A 17,712-nucleotide genomic window follows, 5' to 3' on the forward strand; every position below is an offset into this window, starting at 1 on the left:
TCTGCTGTTTACTTAAAATCCTGTTTTTCAAAAGGTTATGAACAGATAAAAACCAACACACAGACCTGCAGGGTTTTACACTGTTTGGGTTGGTCCATTTCAAAGATAAAGAGTTTTAGTGGGGTTTGGATTTGACTGTTAGACATTGTGTTCTACAGTGTGAATTTGACCATGGGTATTTTACTCTGAACAACATGATGGCAAAAAAACAAGGGAAGTTATACAGTTAAAATACGTGTAATTATCTTTTAAGTATGTTCAAGTAAACACCCTTCAAATAGATATATGGACAAGGATTCCCTTTAAAATCAGTTTATCCAAATTTTTCTTAACAAAACCTTCTCATAGTGGACATTTAGCCAAACACAGGTAACTAATAAATTATGTCTGCACTTTTTTTCAAGGCTGCTTGCTTGTACAACTTACTGCTGCATGTAAATAGAACGGAGTCATTGTGAATGACATTAGTTACACCTGTGCTTTTCCAGGTACGATACGTCAAATATGAAAAAAGGTCTATTAAATGTGATTTATAGCAAAATTCAGCATCCTTTTACAGTTTCATGGAGGACAGAACTGAACTGTACAAACCATTGTGCTTTAATCCAAGATGTAAACCTTAAAGGAAGAGTTCACCTGATGATAATAGGTCACTGTATTTATCTGCATATCAAACAAACCCCAGGTGAAAGAAGAGGTGTTCTTCAGAGACCAAACCAAAGAATGACTTGACACATTTCAGTGCAAACATTTACATGTAAGTCTCCCTGTGCCTAAACAACATGTAAATGTGATCTGAGTTGGTGCTTCGTTCTCAGTGATGTGGTGCATATTAACTAACACTGAGTAGCTTCAGCAACACTTTAGCATAGACTATTCTACAGTTGGGAGGAGGGCAAACACTTGTCCAAAATGAATACTTTTGACTGCTTTACTTTTAAAAATTACAATGAATGTACTGTTTCTGTAAGGAAAGTGGGTGGCATGTTACGTTTGGGGTACAGTAGCTAAGAAACAAACCATTTTATTTACACCGAGGCTAACAGACATAATTGGATGGAAATCTATGATATAGATATTTTTTTTTTAAACTTGGAGAGGGTTACAAAACTTTTGCTGCTCAGTTTCATTAGTGACACCAGTAATTTGCTGTCTTCTTAAATTAAGTGTAAATGTTCCCAAATACAGAGAGGGGGAACGAAAGTACACAAAGAAGATATATTTGTTTTTATCATTCATTAACAAAAGCACCAGTGAAATACATCTAAATATTTGAATGTAAATTGCAACTACTGTCACAATATTTAGGTAATTTGAATATTAACATAGTTGTTCTTATGTGGATTACTGTGGTGTTGTGTTTTGATTTTGATAAAAGATTTGAATTGAAAAAATATTTTTCCTGCGCGTAAAAATGAAGGAGGTAAATTGTTCCTGACTGACTTTTTGATCCGATCTGAATACCAAACTACAACTAAACTAAACGTTTGTAAGAGGGCTATAAAATGGACTTATCGTATGATACATGGACATGTGCTTGATAAATTTGACATCAATATTGCCACACTTCACATTAGCAGGTAAGATGCTATTCATGTCACATTGGCTAAGTGATTGCAGGAAAAACCCAAAATGAAGGTTCTCTTATGTTCAATAAGGACTTCCCAGTAAACTACCAAAAATAAGATTTATTTCACATGTATTTATTTTAAGATAAAATTGCATTAAAAAATATCCAAGGCACATTTACAAAACAGTAATTGTATCTGCAGTTTCTTGCATGACTAACGAGAACTTTACAAAGGGTACAAAAACAACACAAAATACTGTACGATTTTTTTATAATGTGAATTACAATTTCAGAGACATCCTGAAAGTATCTCTACTGTCCAAGATGAAAGCAGTGTAACATGGTTATCAGTGAAATTCACATTTTCCTTCCATGTCAGGAATGTTTGAGAAAGAAATGACATTCATTAAAGACTAAAGACTGTCCATCATAGTTCATCCTTCACAACCGTTTCTTCTTTGTGGCTTTTACGCTCACATGTGCACACAGCAGTGTTGTCGTCCGGCTGAGGCACCGGCACCATGTCTTCATGTCGTGTTGGCTGTCCTGTCTGCCGCTCTGAGTACATGTGCAGCACTTTGTAGTAGTAACAGTAGAGTCTGCTGGGCTGCATCAGTTCTCTGGCTGCCGCCTGACCCGCTCTGGCAATCTCGTGTGCCTCGGCGTCGTTCTCTTTGGCCCATTTGATTTTCTCCATCAGGTCTGACAGGTTTCTCTTCACAGGTATGTAATGAGTGCCAGCTTTGAGATGGCTATAGAAATGTTCATAATACTGAGAGTCCTGCTTCAGAACCAAACTGTTCCCGAGCATCAAGTAAGGAAACCGATACGCTGCCACCGTTCCATCCACATTCACTTGGTACTTGTACTGAAGAGAGAGGAAAAAGTAAAAATGTTTAAATGTATAAGTGTCCGTACGTGCTTCTAAGTATGAACAGCGTAGTCATCATGTGGGGCAAGAATTTGGCCAAAAGGATGGAAATGATGTATAGTAAATAAGAATACAAGTATTTATTTCTAAATGTTTTCCTCACCTTAAAGAAGTCAAAGAATCCAACAAGCGGTGTCTTGCCGATATGTTTCTCCCTGTCTCGGAAAAAGAACCATCCGGTGATTCCGGCATCCAGCAGCTCAGGGTTTTTCTTGGACATAGAGACAAGCTGAAGACGCTCCTCTCGACTGTCCCGACCACGAAAAAATGCCCGATCTGTTTTGGTGGCCCAAGGAGGCCCTGGAAAGAAGCGTCGCAAATGTTATCAAAGCTGGCAGGAACCGAGAAGCTATGACGTCCAAAGAGCTCCAAAGTCATTGACTTTCATAAATAATTACACACACAATACATGACTGAATATTCCACCTGCACTGGTGCTTAAAACGTTGTCTACTTATTGTTGATGAGTTGTGTTCACATGCACTATAAAGATAAGATAAGCCTGAAGTGAGGGTGGCTACTTCTCCTCACTTGTTTACATTTGTCAACTGTCACTTTCTCTAACACGAGTCTGATTAAAACGCAAAACCACTTACACAAGGGACGACTGCAAATACAGCTGTGGGAGAACCTGAGAGACATCTACGCACTAATAAGATAATTTATATTTATTTAATCAGGATGGACTCTTGATTTAATCTCAAGAGTCCTGGGCTACCAGTGGATTTGTCTCCCAAATTGTTAAGGACTGTTCAGCACACTTTCTCATACAAAACACTCTGTTGAGTGTAATGATTAATGTCAATGGTAAATCTTCAGGCTCCACAGTAATAAAGGTAAGAAACCTATTACAACTGTTTTGTAGTTTCAAATATAAAACAGGACCTATTTTAAAATAAACTTCGAGTTTAAAGAATTACCAAAACCATAAATCAGTTATCGAAATAGTCCCCGGTTAATTTTCTCTTGATCGACTTATCGATTAATCAACACATTTTTGCAGAGGTACTGCAACAATTAGAAAGATAGACTCATGTTCAGCATGGATCCAAGACACTTTAAAAGATATATTAATAGTAATCAAAATTAAGCTAGTAAGTTTGAGCAAGCATAAATGTGGTGAGGTACATCACTTTCTTTCTAGACAACCAAAACAACCTGTAGCACCCCCTGGTGGACATATAAACACCTGGTCAATCCGAACCAAGTGTCAACTATAAAATGAAGATTGCACAGCCTCAGTCAATACACTCTCATTCAAAAAGCGTCAACTTCTCTTTAGAAATACAAAGTCAATCCATTTTTTTCAACGAGTCATTTTGTTCTCAATCACTTAATTCAGGCCCTCTAATGAGTGTGCTGGTGATCATTTTGTAAATTATTGCTCCGTTAATAACATTTGAAACCTTACAATAGCTTTGACGTCTGCTGTGTGGGCGTTGATTGACAATTGTAATTGACAGTTGGCCCTGCTGCTCTCTCCTGCTCCAGGACTCACACTGATTTCATTAAGTTTAATGTTTGATAATGATACCTGCCCTGTTAGCACAATTTAGCTAAAGTAGCAGCCCAAGTGTGCGGCTCTTGGTGTTCTCAGTAAGCTAGCGTTAGCATCGATCAAGGTAGTGAGGGGTGTTTCCAGAACATGAAAAGCAGCCTCCTTAGTTCCTGCTACTGTGTAGGCAGGTACCACTATTACACATCAGTTCAGTATAAAAAACTTTCAATAAATCTACCTGTCCTCACAATGTTTTCTATGAAATTCAGACTGAGAATATGACTTTCATCAGTGTTTGAAGTGTTGACGTTGAGCAGCTCTGGTTCTAGGTGATAACTGTAGTAGTTTTCTACATTTGTGGGGAATTTTAACATATCTGACTGTAAGAAAAAAAATATATACTGTAAAAACTGGTAAATAAGACGCACTTTTGATATGATTTTTTTTTTCATTTAAAAGTGGGGTGTGTCTTATACACCAGTAAAATGCAGAGAGTTTGGATCTGGATATGGTTATAGGTGTGTAAAGGTCTGTCCATACTAAAAGAGATAACGAAACAATAACTGTGATACAATAATGTGAGCATCCACACTTGTGTCAGGCACTCACTGCGAATTCCAGCTGTTTTGGCAGCTAAAGAAAATAGACCCGTTACTGCTGTATGTTGTACAGAGAAATTTAAAACAAATCAAGAACGGTTGAAAGGCAGGTGGTGATTCAGGGTGTTGATCAGAAGTATTTCAGACACTAGTTGTGATGTTTCAGTATTTACAGACCAAACTGATGTTGAAGCGCAATGTGCAAAAACACATGGATAAGCAGCTTTTATTGCACACTGGCAGAGACACACAGTATAAGCACACATCTGAAGCCTAAAATATTCACTCACTGTGTTGTTTTTCCTCTGGATGGAACAGAGGATGATGCTTTGTTTGTCTCTGGGACTGACACAGAGTCAGAGGACAGGGTGCTTGGTGAGCCTTACAGCGACTTGGGTGCAATATGTGCGCACAGCGACAGCTCTGATGAGGAGTTTTTGGGACCCGAGTGAGCACACAGCTACACACTGTATCAAATATGTAAAGTTACCGTAATCTTTGAAAAGGTTTAATTGAAACTCATAGCCTAACCCGAACCAGGCCTGAGTTAAAGTACAGTTAAGCAAATCATTACCGGACCATTAATAGCCAAATAACAGTAAGGACTTTATGCCAATTGCCCTCACTTCATTGTCAATGAAAATCCTGGAGAAAATTATTTAAAATGAGATTCTCACTGCTATCGAGGGTAAACTTGACCCTCTACAATTTGCCCACCAGGCTTAACACCTTGTACAAACATTTGGAGAAACCTAATGCCCACGCTAGACTGTTGTTTGCAGATTTCTCCTCTGCTTTTAACCACATGCTACCTTGTCTTTTAAGTGAGACATTGATCTCTGATTTTAAACTTTCACATCAACTTGTTCTATTGATTTTAAACTTTTTTTCCAATAGACAGCAGAGGGTCATTTGTCTGACATTGTTGTCACTAACACAGGCTCACCACAAGGATGTATACTATCACCTCTTCTCTATATTAGATCAACTTGTGACAGTAGCTTCCTTGTTAAGTTTTCGGATGTCCCTCCTTCAGGGTACCCAACAGAACCATGGTGCAGTTCTCCCTGCATTTGTAGATTGGTGCAAAGACAACTTTTTAGAGTTAAATGCATCCAAAAATAAAGAAATCCTGATTGATTTTAGACATGACAAGAAGGCCTTCACTGAAAGTGTCATAGATGGAGAGAAGATTGAAACTGTCAGCTCCTACAAATATCTTGGCACTGTTTTTGACAACCAGCTTTAATGGGATACTAACACTGAAGTGTTGGTCAAACGTGGACAGCAGAGGATTCATCTCATTCGGATGTTGAATTCCTTTTCTGTCAGTCCAGTGATTCTCTGTCGTTTCTATCAGTCATTCATTGAAAGCCTTTTAACTTACTCTTTTATCTGTTGGTTTAATAATCTGTCACTCAAGGACAGAAACAGTCTCAGCAGTATCGTGAGAACCTGCTCCAAGATCATCAGATTTAAGCAGAGAGACCTAAGTTCCTTATGGGAACTACAGGTCATGAGGAAGTCACACAATATTTTGAGTACTTCCGGGCATATCTTAGGAAATTATTTTTTCATTATTGCCTTCAGGCGTCGCTATGCCCAACCCGCATGTAAGGGTAACCGTTTTTCCAAGTCCTTTATCCCCTCTGCTGTCCGACTGCTGAGGTCCAGTTGTATCTGTATGTTATTACACTGTGCAGTTGGATACTGTAGTGCATTTTTTATCATTTAGAGCTTGTATAGGCTACCTCTTAATTAACTATTTATTGGACTAGGGCCTTCTGACTTTGCACTTTTGCACACAGCTGCTTACTCTTCTTCTTTTTTCTGTGTTTTATCTTATTATTTATGTATGTTGTGGTGCGAGCTGTCATATGAATTGCCCTTCAAGGGATTAATAAAGTTGTCTTGAATCTTGAATCTTGAATTAACCATTAACCCGGCACACTGTTTCAGGTGTAATATGTGTGTTTTGATTATGTTTCAAATAAAAGCAGACTGAAAAGGTTTTGGAGTAACTTGTAATAGTAATCTTTAATAGAAAAGCATTTTTCACTGCATGAAACCTCACAAAATAGACTGCGTCTTATACACTGGTGAGACTTATGCACCGGTTTTTACGGTATATATATATATACTTTGTCGGTTTAATTACCAGGAATTGGATTTAAAGAGGAATGCTAAGTACCTGTATTCAAGGCAGTGCAATGACAAATGTATGAACTTTGTCCCCATAAACAAAATTTACAGTCAAAGAATCACATAATGAGGCTACATCAAGCCTTGCAGTGGCTCGGGAGTGTGTGTGTGTGTGTGTGTGTGTGTGTGTGTGTGTGTGTGTGTGTGTGTGTGTGTGTTACCTGTATTGCCTTGGATAGACAGCAGATCATTAGTGACACCTCTCATGGTCTCCAGAGTAGAGTGTGTGACCTCATAGGTGGGGAGGACAATATCTCGTGTCTCTGTAGAGCCACACCAGGAAAAGATTGGAACAGGCCCGGGACTAGAATCTGCTCTCCTGGTCTCTAATGGCCAGTCACCAACATTGACGTAAAACTCCACATCGGGCACCCTCACCTTCAACAGCACATTAAAGATCAGTAATCAAGTGACAGGAAGTGCATCTCTGGCCAAATAAGATCATATCAGTCTCTTTCATAATGCTGCAAAAACACGAGTTTATTCCTTACCTTCCTGGTCAGAGACTGCAGTATTTCATCCGAGAACATCTTGAAGTCGGTGTATTTTCCCAGCGTGCGGCGGTACAGCTGGTTGTCGATGATGGCGTAGTGAATGATACCTCCTCTATTGGCGAATCTCGGAGCCACTTCCTGTCTGAGCTGCTGCAGGTCGACCACCGGAAAAGATTTAAAGTCGGCCAGCATCTGAGGCTCCTCGGCGGGACACTGCATGACGCTCTGCCAGACGGAGGCGTCCGCTTCAGGACAGTCACAGTATTCATGATAGACTGGACCTGAGCATCAAAGATCAAAATCAGGGTTAGACAAGAGAGAAACCACTGAACTCAAAGGAAGGTGACAATTGCTCCATCTGGACAAGAAGAAGGCTGCAACAGTGAGATCCATTTTGTCTTTAGCAAATCACTGGCATTGTTGCACTTTAGTACAAATGTGTTTCACAAGTTGTAGTTGAGCCTAATTTCTGAGAAAGGATGAATTTGCATGTTGAACAACTTCCTCACAGTTTCTCTAAGCATGATGCCACATGTTTGTGCTGGAGGCACATTTGCAACACAACTCCAACAAATGGGGGTAAAGTAACAGGATGGCCATTTAATTAACAGTGACAGGCTCAAAGAGACTTCCTCCTACAGTAAGTTCCTATTGTGCATATATGTGTGGTCACTTTGGTGATGCAGTGTTCATGTGTTCTTCCCTCAGCCCTTCAGTGAATGTGCCTGTGTTTATAATGCATGGCACAGCACGGACCTGGCACAGTGTAGGGTGACTTGGCAACAGCAGCATCTTGGTGGAGGACCTGGACTGTGAGGCCTCTGAGCGCAGTCCCATACAGCCGGTACCTCATCAAGAAGGAGCCGTCTCCTCTGTCCAGAGGTGGAGGGACATGGACACGGAGGTGTTCATTCTTGTCCTGGGAGGTTATCTTCACTTTAAATGTGTCTTTACCTGAAAGACACAAGTGGAGAGCATTGAAAACAGACCTGTTGACTCTGGTTCATCCTGCAACAACAGAGCTGCTGTAGCTTCATTACAGAGACACACTATTTTCATAGGCCTATATTTGGTTGTTTTGGTTTTGTATCAAGGCTAGAGGGCATCCAAGATGAATGATGAACACTAAATAAGTTTTGTCAGCTCAAAACGAGACTATTTAAAAGCTTTCCTGTGCTTATGATTGAGTTCCTTTTAACGCACTTTAAATTTTAATCTTTCATTTGCTCTGTATGTCCTTTTAATGATTTTAAATCAAATCATTATTTTATGCTGCAAACTTATATTTAATGCTCTATTCTAGTCTAGTTTTTTTAAATTTTGATTAGTGGGGGTTTTGGTTTTTAATTGTATTTTGAAATGTTTTCCCATTTTTACCATTATTGGGTTTGATTTTTATTTCTCAAATTGCATGTTTTTATGTTTTTTGTTTCCAATTCTTGCTGTTAAATGTTTGTTTTTATGTAAAGCACATTGAGTTGCCCTGGGTTTGAAATGCAGTATATAAATAAAGCTACCTTGCCTTGTCGACATTCATTGAAATAAACAATTATTATGATAGCAAATCACGTCTGTAGCCTTAAAACTCCAACATGTTCCTTTCTAGCTTTAAACTGATGCAGTAGAACATTAGCTTGGCATTAGCTGCTCTACTAGCGTTTCACTGATGCTGCTTTGAACAGAACGACATTATGAGCTCACACCGTGTTTATAAAAGCTTTACCTGGAGATAGAGTCAGGTTTTCTCCTTTAGAGTTGACTGCCTGAATGAAGAAGTAGCGGACGGGTAGAACTATGTCTGGGTTCAGACCTGGACCCCAGATGAGACATCTCTCTGGACTGATTCCTACACTCTCAGAAACAGGCAGGTTAACGCTTATAAAAACGACTAAAACTACAAACCTGCAGAGTAAACCACTCTGCAAAGGTTTGACTAAACCTACGTCTCGCATGCACACCATATTATCCCACAGAGTGGTAGCTACACCGGTTAAACTTATTAAATATTGACGGTAAAGTTTTACTCCTCCGCCGACATGTTGGTGAAGAAACACGCCCATTGCCCGCTGCTGCCTTCACGGGACGTTGAAAATGTGGAATGCGGACCTTGAACGCACCACCAAAGCCTTAAATACTGTATATGTTGGTTTATATATTCGCATGTTTTGGACCTTTCAATTGACTGTACCAAATCAATTAACAAACTAATGAATAATATACACACTAACTAATGCACACTGCTCTATGATTTAGATTGTTGTAATATTATTATTTATATCAACTAGGTATGTCTAAATCTGGAGTTACTGTTGTTGTCTATTTCTGTTTAGTGGCTGCATAGAATAATCTCAATATAATAGCTCACCATAAATTAACCAAGCGGTGTAACAGACTATTTTAAGACTGCCACTGTCACTCAGCACAGATCTTCATGTATATATATATAGTTACAGTTTAGATGATGCATACAGCCTTCCTTGTAAAAGAGAAGTGACAGGTTCTTATCTGCAGTGTGTCAAAGTATCACAGCTGACGTGATATGTCTAAACATTTTCAGTTGGTCAAGGACAGTATGTTTCCTGTTAAAGTGAAACATTTAAGTTCATGTTAGGTACAGCTGTTTGATTTGGGTTTATCAGATAGAATAGTCAGAACATTTGCAATACAAGTAAAATGATTCCGCTGTAGAATTGCAGTGGATTTGTGGTCTGATGTCAGTGCATGTAGTGTAAAACATTTTTTTTTTTTGTCTTTATTTCACAAAAAAAGTAAGAAAATAAATGACAGTTGTCTTGTTTCGATGGTCATCACAATGAGGCAGTTTGAGACTTTGTGGTACACCTGAGTTTATAGAAAGCTTTATGTTGCTGAGTCATTTTGATACATACACAATTTATGGTACATGTAGTCACCATGTGTCATTGTGTCAGTGACATCAAAAATAACATGCTTAAATGACAAGAATAGAGCCTGAGTAGAGAAGAATCTGATCAGCATTTGGCATACATAATACCCCTGTGATTTTTGGATAGTGTTAGACCGTCAACAGTGTTCACACAGTGGTTTGTGTTTTGTGACTGGATGATTACAGAGAATAAACCAGCTTTGTGGTAAAATACAAAATTAGTATGCAAAGATGTTTTCTGTTTTGTGTCCAAGCTTGTCTAGATTTGGCAGACAGGCGTACTGGATCATCGGAGGAGGACCACACAGGACGAGCAGGACATCGCTGGATGGAGCCGGGAGGTGGTCTTTGATCATGTCAGCGTTCACAAACCCTGAACTGTAGCGCCAATCTAGAGAAGACAACAGAGACAGAAAGACACAGATAACTTGATTTTTATTGCTGCAAAGCTAATATCCGATGGAATCTCTGAGTTGGAGTTCCAACTTTTGACACAGTTATGAATATTTATGGCCAAAATACTAAAGAGGGCCTCCATCCAGCTTCTGTGTGAGCATAATGTGGCAGGATTTACCAAGTTGTCACATCTATGGTTTAGTCTCCAGAGAATATTAAATATTAAACACTTTTGCTTTCTATGATTTTTACTTCATCTCTCTTTCCTTTGTGCCTCAGCAGCAGCAGTGATCTCTTCTTCTCATAGATTAGATATGGGACATTTAAAAAAAAGAATTAAATCTGTGATAAAAAATGATCTGCCTAGTTTTTACTCTTCTTTAGGTGTCGATTAAGATCACTGCTCATCGTTTCAATTAAGTCATTGATAAGAAGAAACACATGAGGTTTGTTCATCTCCTTCCAACGCAAGCAAATGATGACACTACTAAGGAACAGCAAGCAAATCTTTTCTAATGAATAATAATGAAGGGCCAATTTCTATTCTGTGTGGAACTAATGAAGACGCAACAAGACAGAATACGAGCAGCTTTCAAAGCCTTGACAACAGAGATTATGTAACAATATTATGCTAATTAATTTCTGTTCGCTTTAAGGATTATGCAAATGAAGACATGAGAGTTTTGCTAAGCTACTGTAACACCTTGTTGGAGCTATCTCCCTTCTCGGCCTGCAGAGATTTTCTTCAGCTGAGGAGTCTTTGTTCAGTTACCCGCTCTGAATATTCAACAGTGAAACTAAAAGACCAGGCTCATTTATTTAGCCTATCCTTATAGCCACTGCACTAATACCCACATGTATCTCCTGTATAGTTACATGATAAAGCTAGTCATATAAAGTGTTCCATTAGGTCGTACATGATAAGAAATAACGTGCAATGTTTAATTCAGTAACATTTTTAATTTTGAAATGACCGTTCAAAGGACAGTGTGAGTATAAAGTATAGTAAAGTATAACATCAAACGTGTTATTTTTATTATATTTTTGTATTTTGCTTAAGAGTTGTTAGTGTTATGTAAGTGCCTTGCATAGGTCCCAGAGGACACATTTGAGAGTTTTGGTCACATGCTAATTATTGCTAAATAAAGGTGCAGCACTTTTAAACATTGATATTAAGTATAATTGTCACTTTAATCAAATTCAACTGTTATACTTTTATAAAATTGGACTGCAAACAAGTCTACAGTCACGCTAGCAGCTCCGAGCAAGCAGTAGGCTACTTCAAACAATCCTAATGTTAGCATGCTAACATGCTCACAGTGCTAACATTTACAATGATAACAACATCAGTGAAGCCTGTTAGCAGGCTAACATTTACTAATTAGCACTAAAGATAAAGTATAGCTGAGGATAAAGAACATGTCTTTAGTTTTGGTGTTGTTTAGTCATGAAATTTGACTTGATGATGGTGCTAGAGCAAAAGTCATTGGACCACAATTCATGTCTGTACCAAATTTTTTATCTTAATTAATTCAGAGTAGACATTTTACTTGGAGCCACAAAGGCCACCTTCATAATGTTATGTTAATATGAAATATTTCAGTCTGGTGGTGGTGACGCACTAACATTGCTATCTCCAGAGCCATGGCTAAAAGTCTGTTTAGAAAGTCATTCAGTGAGTTGCCTTAGTTAAAAAGATGAGGTAAGATTATTTTATCTCTATACAGTGCAGTTTAAGAGCAGTTTCTTGTACTAGTGCAACCACTGACACTGGTGGTTCGCACAAATTAGTAAAGTTGGTATCGCAAACTACCACCTGTTAACACATCCAGCAGATACAAAACAACATTAGCATTCATGTAAAGTCATGCCGCTGGCCACCTTATGAATGTGCTAAATGCTCCACTGTGTTCACCAGCTAGTAACTTTATCTGCATTTAGGTGGTGGGCATGTAGTGTTCAGTGGGGTTTCGACACAGGAAACTTCAGCCTGCTACAGCTGGAAATGAAACTGAAGTGGCTGATGAGACTGAACCGAAACAGTAAAGTTAGAAACCATAATACAGCAACACAAAACAGCAAACTGAAAGAAGATAAAACACTCCGCAGAACTAAGAGAACTACGGAATCAGGCGATAACTCTGTGAGTTTGTTACAAGCATCCCCTTTCACCTTGCACATAGTGAATTGATCAATATATTAATATAAAAATATTGATTAGTGCAACTTTGCATTGTGCAACAAATGTTTTGTAGTGCATGTGTGCAAAATTAGGTTCATATCACACATAAATACTATTGCTTCTTTGGTCAGAGGTAAGATTTCTCCACCGCCTGTAGCATCAGTCATTGTAAGAAACACAGTGAAATGAAGGCCCACCAGACACCCCTTTTTTAGGTCCACATTTAAAGGAATACTGCCTTACCCTGTGGAGGTTTGTCCAGTGTGAACCAGACATTCACTTTGTCAGGATGATTCTTCTTGGCCTCCTCCAGCTCTTCCCTCAGTAGGATATCTTTCTCAGTCTGAGAGACATCAAGTCAGAGATGTTATTTCTCCAGTGAATTTTTTTCATTTATCTACTGTAATACTATTCACCATTGGGATATGAGGAAAGACTTCTCAAAACAATATACAGTATTGACACTGAGCTGACCTGATTGGCAAATATGAGAGAGCATTTGGTGTTGTCGTTGGGGTCTTCTGTGATCCTGCGAATTAACTGCAGCATGGGAGTTACACCTGTGATTGAAAAAGGCATCAAAGTTAGTCTCAGAGGATGTATAAGTGTATCTGAGGGGATGGCGAAGAGGAAAAATGTTGCCTTTTCTCATTTTTTCCACTAAAATGGAATTGTCAACAGTGGGACTACAAAGAAAATATCATCAAATGAACCTGTAAGTTAAACTCTATGACAGCTGTAAGTGTTCTAAAAAAAGAGAGAAACACCACAGAATTTGTAGAACTGTTCACTCTTTACCTTTATACAGTAACAATCCCTTTATCTACAACACAAATTCTATCTAGTTAACAACAGGCAATAAGTACAATTACAGGAATCACTTCTTTTTTTCTTAGAGAGGAGAATATTTCATTCTGCAGAGATTTTTAACCTGCTGAGAATCTATGATGTTCCTCTGAATCAATAATTCATAAGAAATGTAAATGAACCTGTTCCACCAGCGATCATGCCAACGTGCTTAAACTTCCGAACCGTCGGCTCTGACTTCTTATCGGGTCGGATGGAAAACTGACCTGAACAGAGGAGAGGAAGACTCAATGTTAGTTTGGCCAAGCTGCGCAGACACAGTCTTAGATAGTACCACAGTGACATCTGCTGGGGATATACACACAGGATATACATAGTAGTGTATTCATCATTTCTAAATCTTTCTTTTCAAAGACACACACACACACACACACACACACACACACACACACACACACACACACACACACACACACACACACACACACACACACACACACACACACACACACACACACACAAACATCGTACCGTTCCCCTTGTAGACCAGCAGTCCATTGGGTCCTCTGAAGTCAATGGTGTCTCCAACAGCCATGTTGTCCAGGTATTGAGACAGTTTCCCTCCATCTGGAAAGGATGGATGAGTGTTCTTATAGTACACCTGGAGGAATGACAACACAGTTTTAGTCTTTGATCTGTTACTGTCTGTCACTGGCTCTTTAGGGCATTCAGTTTTTCTCTTTTTTCTGTTAGTTAAATTAGTCTATCTAAATGGTCACAATGTAGATAAACTGCATCCAAAATATCAAAACATCCACTAAAACGTATTAACGGATTATTTTGGCGAGTTAGCCTCAATGTAACATGCTGTAAACTCAACACTGTATTACCACCTTATAAAGTTGATTTGGGGAACATAATTTTGGATATCATCATTGATTTGACTTCCAGCAGATTAGCATTCAAGCATCCCTTTTTAAACATTATATATTTAAATGAATTTGATGTTTCTTAGATTTTTACCTTTTTGTAGGTCCTGCCAATGTACCAAGGGTACAACTTCTAATACGCTACTCTGTGTAAAGTGTTCGAAAGCTGTGACTGATAGCTTTAACACTGGTATTAATTATTTAGCAATTTGTAGTATAAGCCATTATACTGCTCCAGCATGGCTCCAGCAAGTGTTATGTTTCAGTTCAGTTATGTTCCACTGGCATACACCATTTCCAACTGATTCTTATTGACATATGATACTGTTGATCATGACATTTTGCTGCTGTGTTGCATATAGTGTGTATAGTATCATATTTTTGACTTGTGGTAAATTGCTGCTGTTCAACTGGCATATGGCACACAAAGTCTGTATGTTGCTGGTGTAAGATGAATCTTTACTGCCATCTGTTGCTGCTGTGTGCCACTTAAATACAGTGGTGTGAGCCAGTAGGACATAACAACAATGGTTCACCATCAACTACTTTTCGGTCTGCAGATACTTTGAAGCTTGTAACTTTTTTGACAGCACACTTAGTAGATTATTCTCATGACTCTTCATAATGACTTCCTAACAACTTGACAACTATATTAATATGGCCTGAATGGCTTGAACAACGACAGTCATTACTAAAGCCATGAGTTACAATCTACACTTAATAAAGGATGACTTACTCATAAAAAGTACTACTGACATAAGATATCAAAAAAGTCAATGAAGTAGATCCTTTGGGCCATTTCAGGGTGTTTTCTCTTGTGTCATTGTATATGTGTCATATATCAGTGAGTTTAATTACCTTCACCACAAGGTCGACATGTCCCTGATCTGCATCACTGGAGACTGGAGTGTAGGCTCTCACCACCAGACTGCCATTCACCTTAGCTGACAGGTACACATGCTGACCTGGTGCAGAAGACAGAGTAGGAACAGAAGCAGAGAGGAGTAAGGATAGGAATCTCCAAATCTATATTGGGGTTCTTCATGCTCCTCCACAGCTCTATCTTCAATGGCTAATACTACAGTATGTTTCATTAAAATTTGGGACACAATGAAGATCTGATACACCAGCATATGCTTTTTTTCTTGAAAGACTTTTTCTAATCTCATCTTTGTCCCTGAATGTAACCTACTATCCTCTGATGTGTGGCACTTCAACTGGTGGATTCATGGATCGGTGGAGTCATAGATCAAGGACGGACCAATCCTCAGCAAGTATACGGCCGAAGTGCTAAAACTTCATAAGCAGTACACTGAGGACTGACTGAAAGCTTACATTAATATTGAACACAGTCTTACAGTAAAGCACTGCTATAAAGTCATCAGCAGAGAGAAGAAGAGTGTTTTCCGTACCTACTGGCAGTCCAAGGATATGAGCTGCAGAGGGAAGGCCAAACCGAAATTTCTTTGTGTCATGGCTGATTTTCCTGCAAGGGACACACACACACACAGCAAAATCAACATGATAGCACATAACCTTTCTATCCTGGATCCCCAGGCTTAAAACCCATTACACTCCTGTCCTGTTGGCGGGTCAGTCATTACAAACTCATGCAAACTTCATCTTGGATTCTTTGGAGATCTCAGAGTTCCCTGTGATAAAAGTGTATTAAGACGTGCAGCCATAAAAAACTTGGAGGTTTTGAATGTTTTACTCATTGAAATCATCATTTAGTTATACAGACATATACAGAATGCAGCTGTATGATCCTGTCAGGACTGTGTAGAATTAGATGATTTATTTCCAACTTTAAAGTGACTTAATCAGGAAACTGTGTTAATGGTATTTTATGTATTTATTCATTTGATTTTGTTTCAATTTTGGTAGTTAACAATTCATTCAACATATACAACAACTATTCCTCTAAATGGGGCATTATATTTTCCAAAATAATAGATTAACTAACATCTTATATTTGTCTGTTATACTCTGTCATTAAAGCAAAAATTGTGGTTGACTAACTAAACATGACAATGTTTAACCTCAGGGTTTCATCAATTCCATGTGGGTTGATACTTTTTGTTGGTAAACCATGTGTTTTGCAGAAAACACAAACTAGACTATAATGTAAGTTCAGATCATTGCAAGTGAATATGTGTTAAAGGAGTACCAAGCAATTAGTATTGCACTTCCATAGTGTTAGGAAACTCATGGTCAAAATCCAAGGAGTGTCATCAGGGTTATTTGTACAAGCTTATCACAGCTCCCTCAAGAGCTACAGACTGTTTTTATAGATGGAGTAGTACCTGCTCAGGATGAGTAACTGAACTCCATGTGTTAAATGTAAGTGTGTTCACAGGAATTAAGGTCTTAAAACTGGACATACACCGGAAGTCTGATCCTTTGTTAAGAGGGTGTATGTGCGTGTATGTCTGGTCCTACCTGTTTTTCTATAAGCTGGAGAGGATATTTGACCGTTGAATCCTGCAGAGTGACAGGTAGCTTTTTCTCTTCTCTCCTGCAGAGCCTCGTAGTAGGAAGTACAGCACCGTCACTGCCACCACAGACACAGCCACCACCACAGGTAAGATCTGTAGGACAGATATCACATAAGATGTGGACAAAATGCACATAACTAAAAGTTTAGTAGAGAAAACAGTTCTCCATTAGTGTATTTCATTTTGAGATTTCAACATACTTTATCAATTACACCCAGTACCGTGACACTGTTGAGAACATAGTGAAAATAATGAGACATGTTGAAGAAGATTAATCAAATAAAATAAGTTGATTCTCACCATGTCTATAGTTGTGTTACAAAAGTGTGTCCAGAGCTTCTTTCACCTCACACAGCCTGAAGACCAGTCCACGGGGTTAGCCATAGCCTCATAGCCTCATAGCCTCAGCTCTCTCCCTCTCGCCTCATAGTTCCTCCTTCCTCTCTCTCTCCTCTCTCTCTCTCATCTCTCTCTCTCTCTCTCTCTCTCTTCTCTCTCTCTCTCTCTCTCTCTCTCTCTCTCTCTCTCTCTCTCTCCTCTCTCTCTCTCTCTCTCTCTCTCTCTCTCACACACACACAACACACACACACAACACATACATACATACACATGTAAATGGGGCCTCCCAAGGGGCGTGGTTTCCCACTGGGGGAAAGATGACACTTTGTTCAAAGCACCAATAGGAGCACAGATCTCATCAT

The 17,712-nt window shown here is 38.8% G+C and overlaps 2 protein-coding genes across 2 annotated transcripts; both read right to left on the reverse strand.

The window, feature by feature from the left end:
- Positions 1-6: 6 nt before the first annotated feature.
- Positions 7-9,324, reverse strand: poglut3 (protein O-glucosyltransferase 3). Its single transcript, XM_062420599.1, has 6 exons — positions 9,018-9,324; positions 8,051-8,248; positions 7,292-7,575; positions 6,962-7,178; positions 2,605-2,801; positions 7-2,438 (listed from the first exon to the last, which is right to left on the reverse strand). Exons 1-6 carry the CDS (start codon positions 9,253-9,255, stop codon positions 1,998-2,000), a joined length of 1,575 nt encoding a protein of 524 aa, XP_062276583.1. The 5' UTR covers positions 9,256-9,324; the 3' UTR covers positions 7-1,997.
- Positions 9,325-10,123: 799 nt separating this feature from the next.
- LOC133982519 (NADH-cytochrome b5 reductase 2) lies at positions 10,124-17,395 on the reverse strand. Its single transcript, XM_062421575.1, is given in 10 exon segments — positions 10,124-10,590; positions 13,021-13,120; positions 13,252-13,337; positions 13,767-13,850; positions 14,116-14,245; positions 15,372-15,478; positions 15,926-15,997; positions 16,955-17,030; positions 17,033-17,104; positions 17,363-17,395. Coding segments are annotated over 10 exon segments (933 nt in total). The 3' UTR covers positions 10,124-10,417.
- Positions 17,396-17,712: the final 317 nt, after the last annotated feature.

This window comes from Scomber scombrus, chromosome 6 (assembly GCF_963691925.1).
Source record: "Scomber scombrus chromosome 6, fScoSco1.1, whole genome shotgun sequence".
In the NCBI taxonomy this organism is placed as follows: domain Eukaryota; kingdom Metazoa; phylum Chordata; class Actinopteri; order Scombriformes; family Scombridae; genus Scomber; species Scomber scombrus.

Coding starts and splice junctions, on each gene's coding strand:
- poglut3 (XM_062420599.1), bottom strand. CDS start 9,255: ATGGTGTGCATGCGAGACGTAGGTTTAGTCAAACCTTTGCAGAGTGGT. Junction 8,249..9,017: donor AAACCTGACTCTATCTCCAG/GTAAAGCTTTTA, acceptor TGTGTCTTTCAG/GTAAAGACACATTTAAAGTG. Junction 2,802..6,961: donor GTCTATCCAAGGCAATACAG/GTAACACACACA, acceptor GCTTCTTTCCAG/GGCCTCCTTGGGCCACCAAA.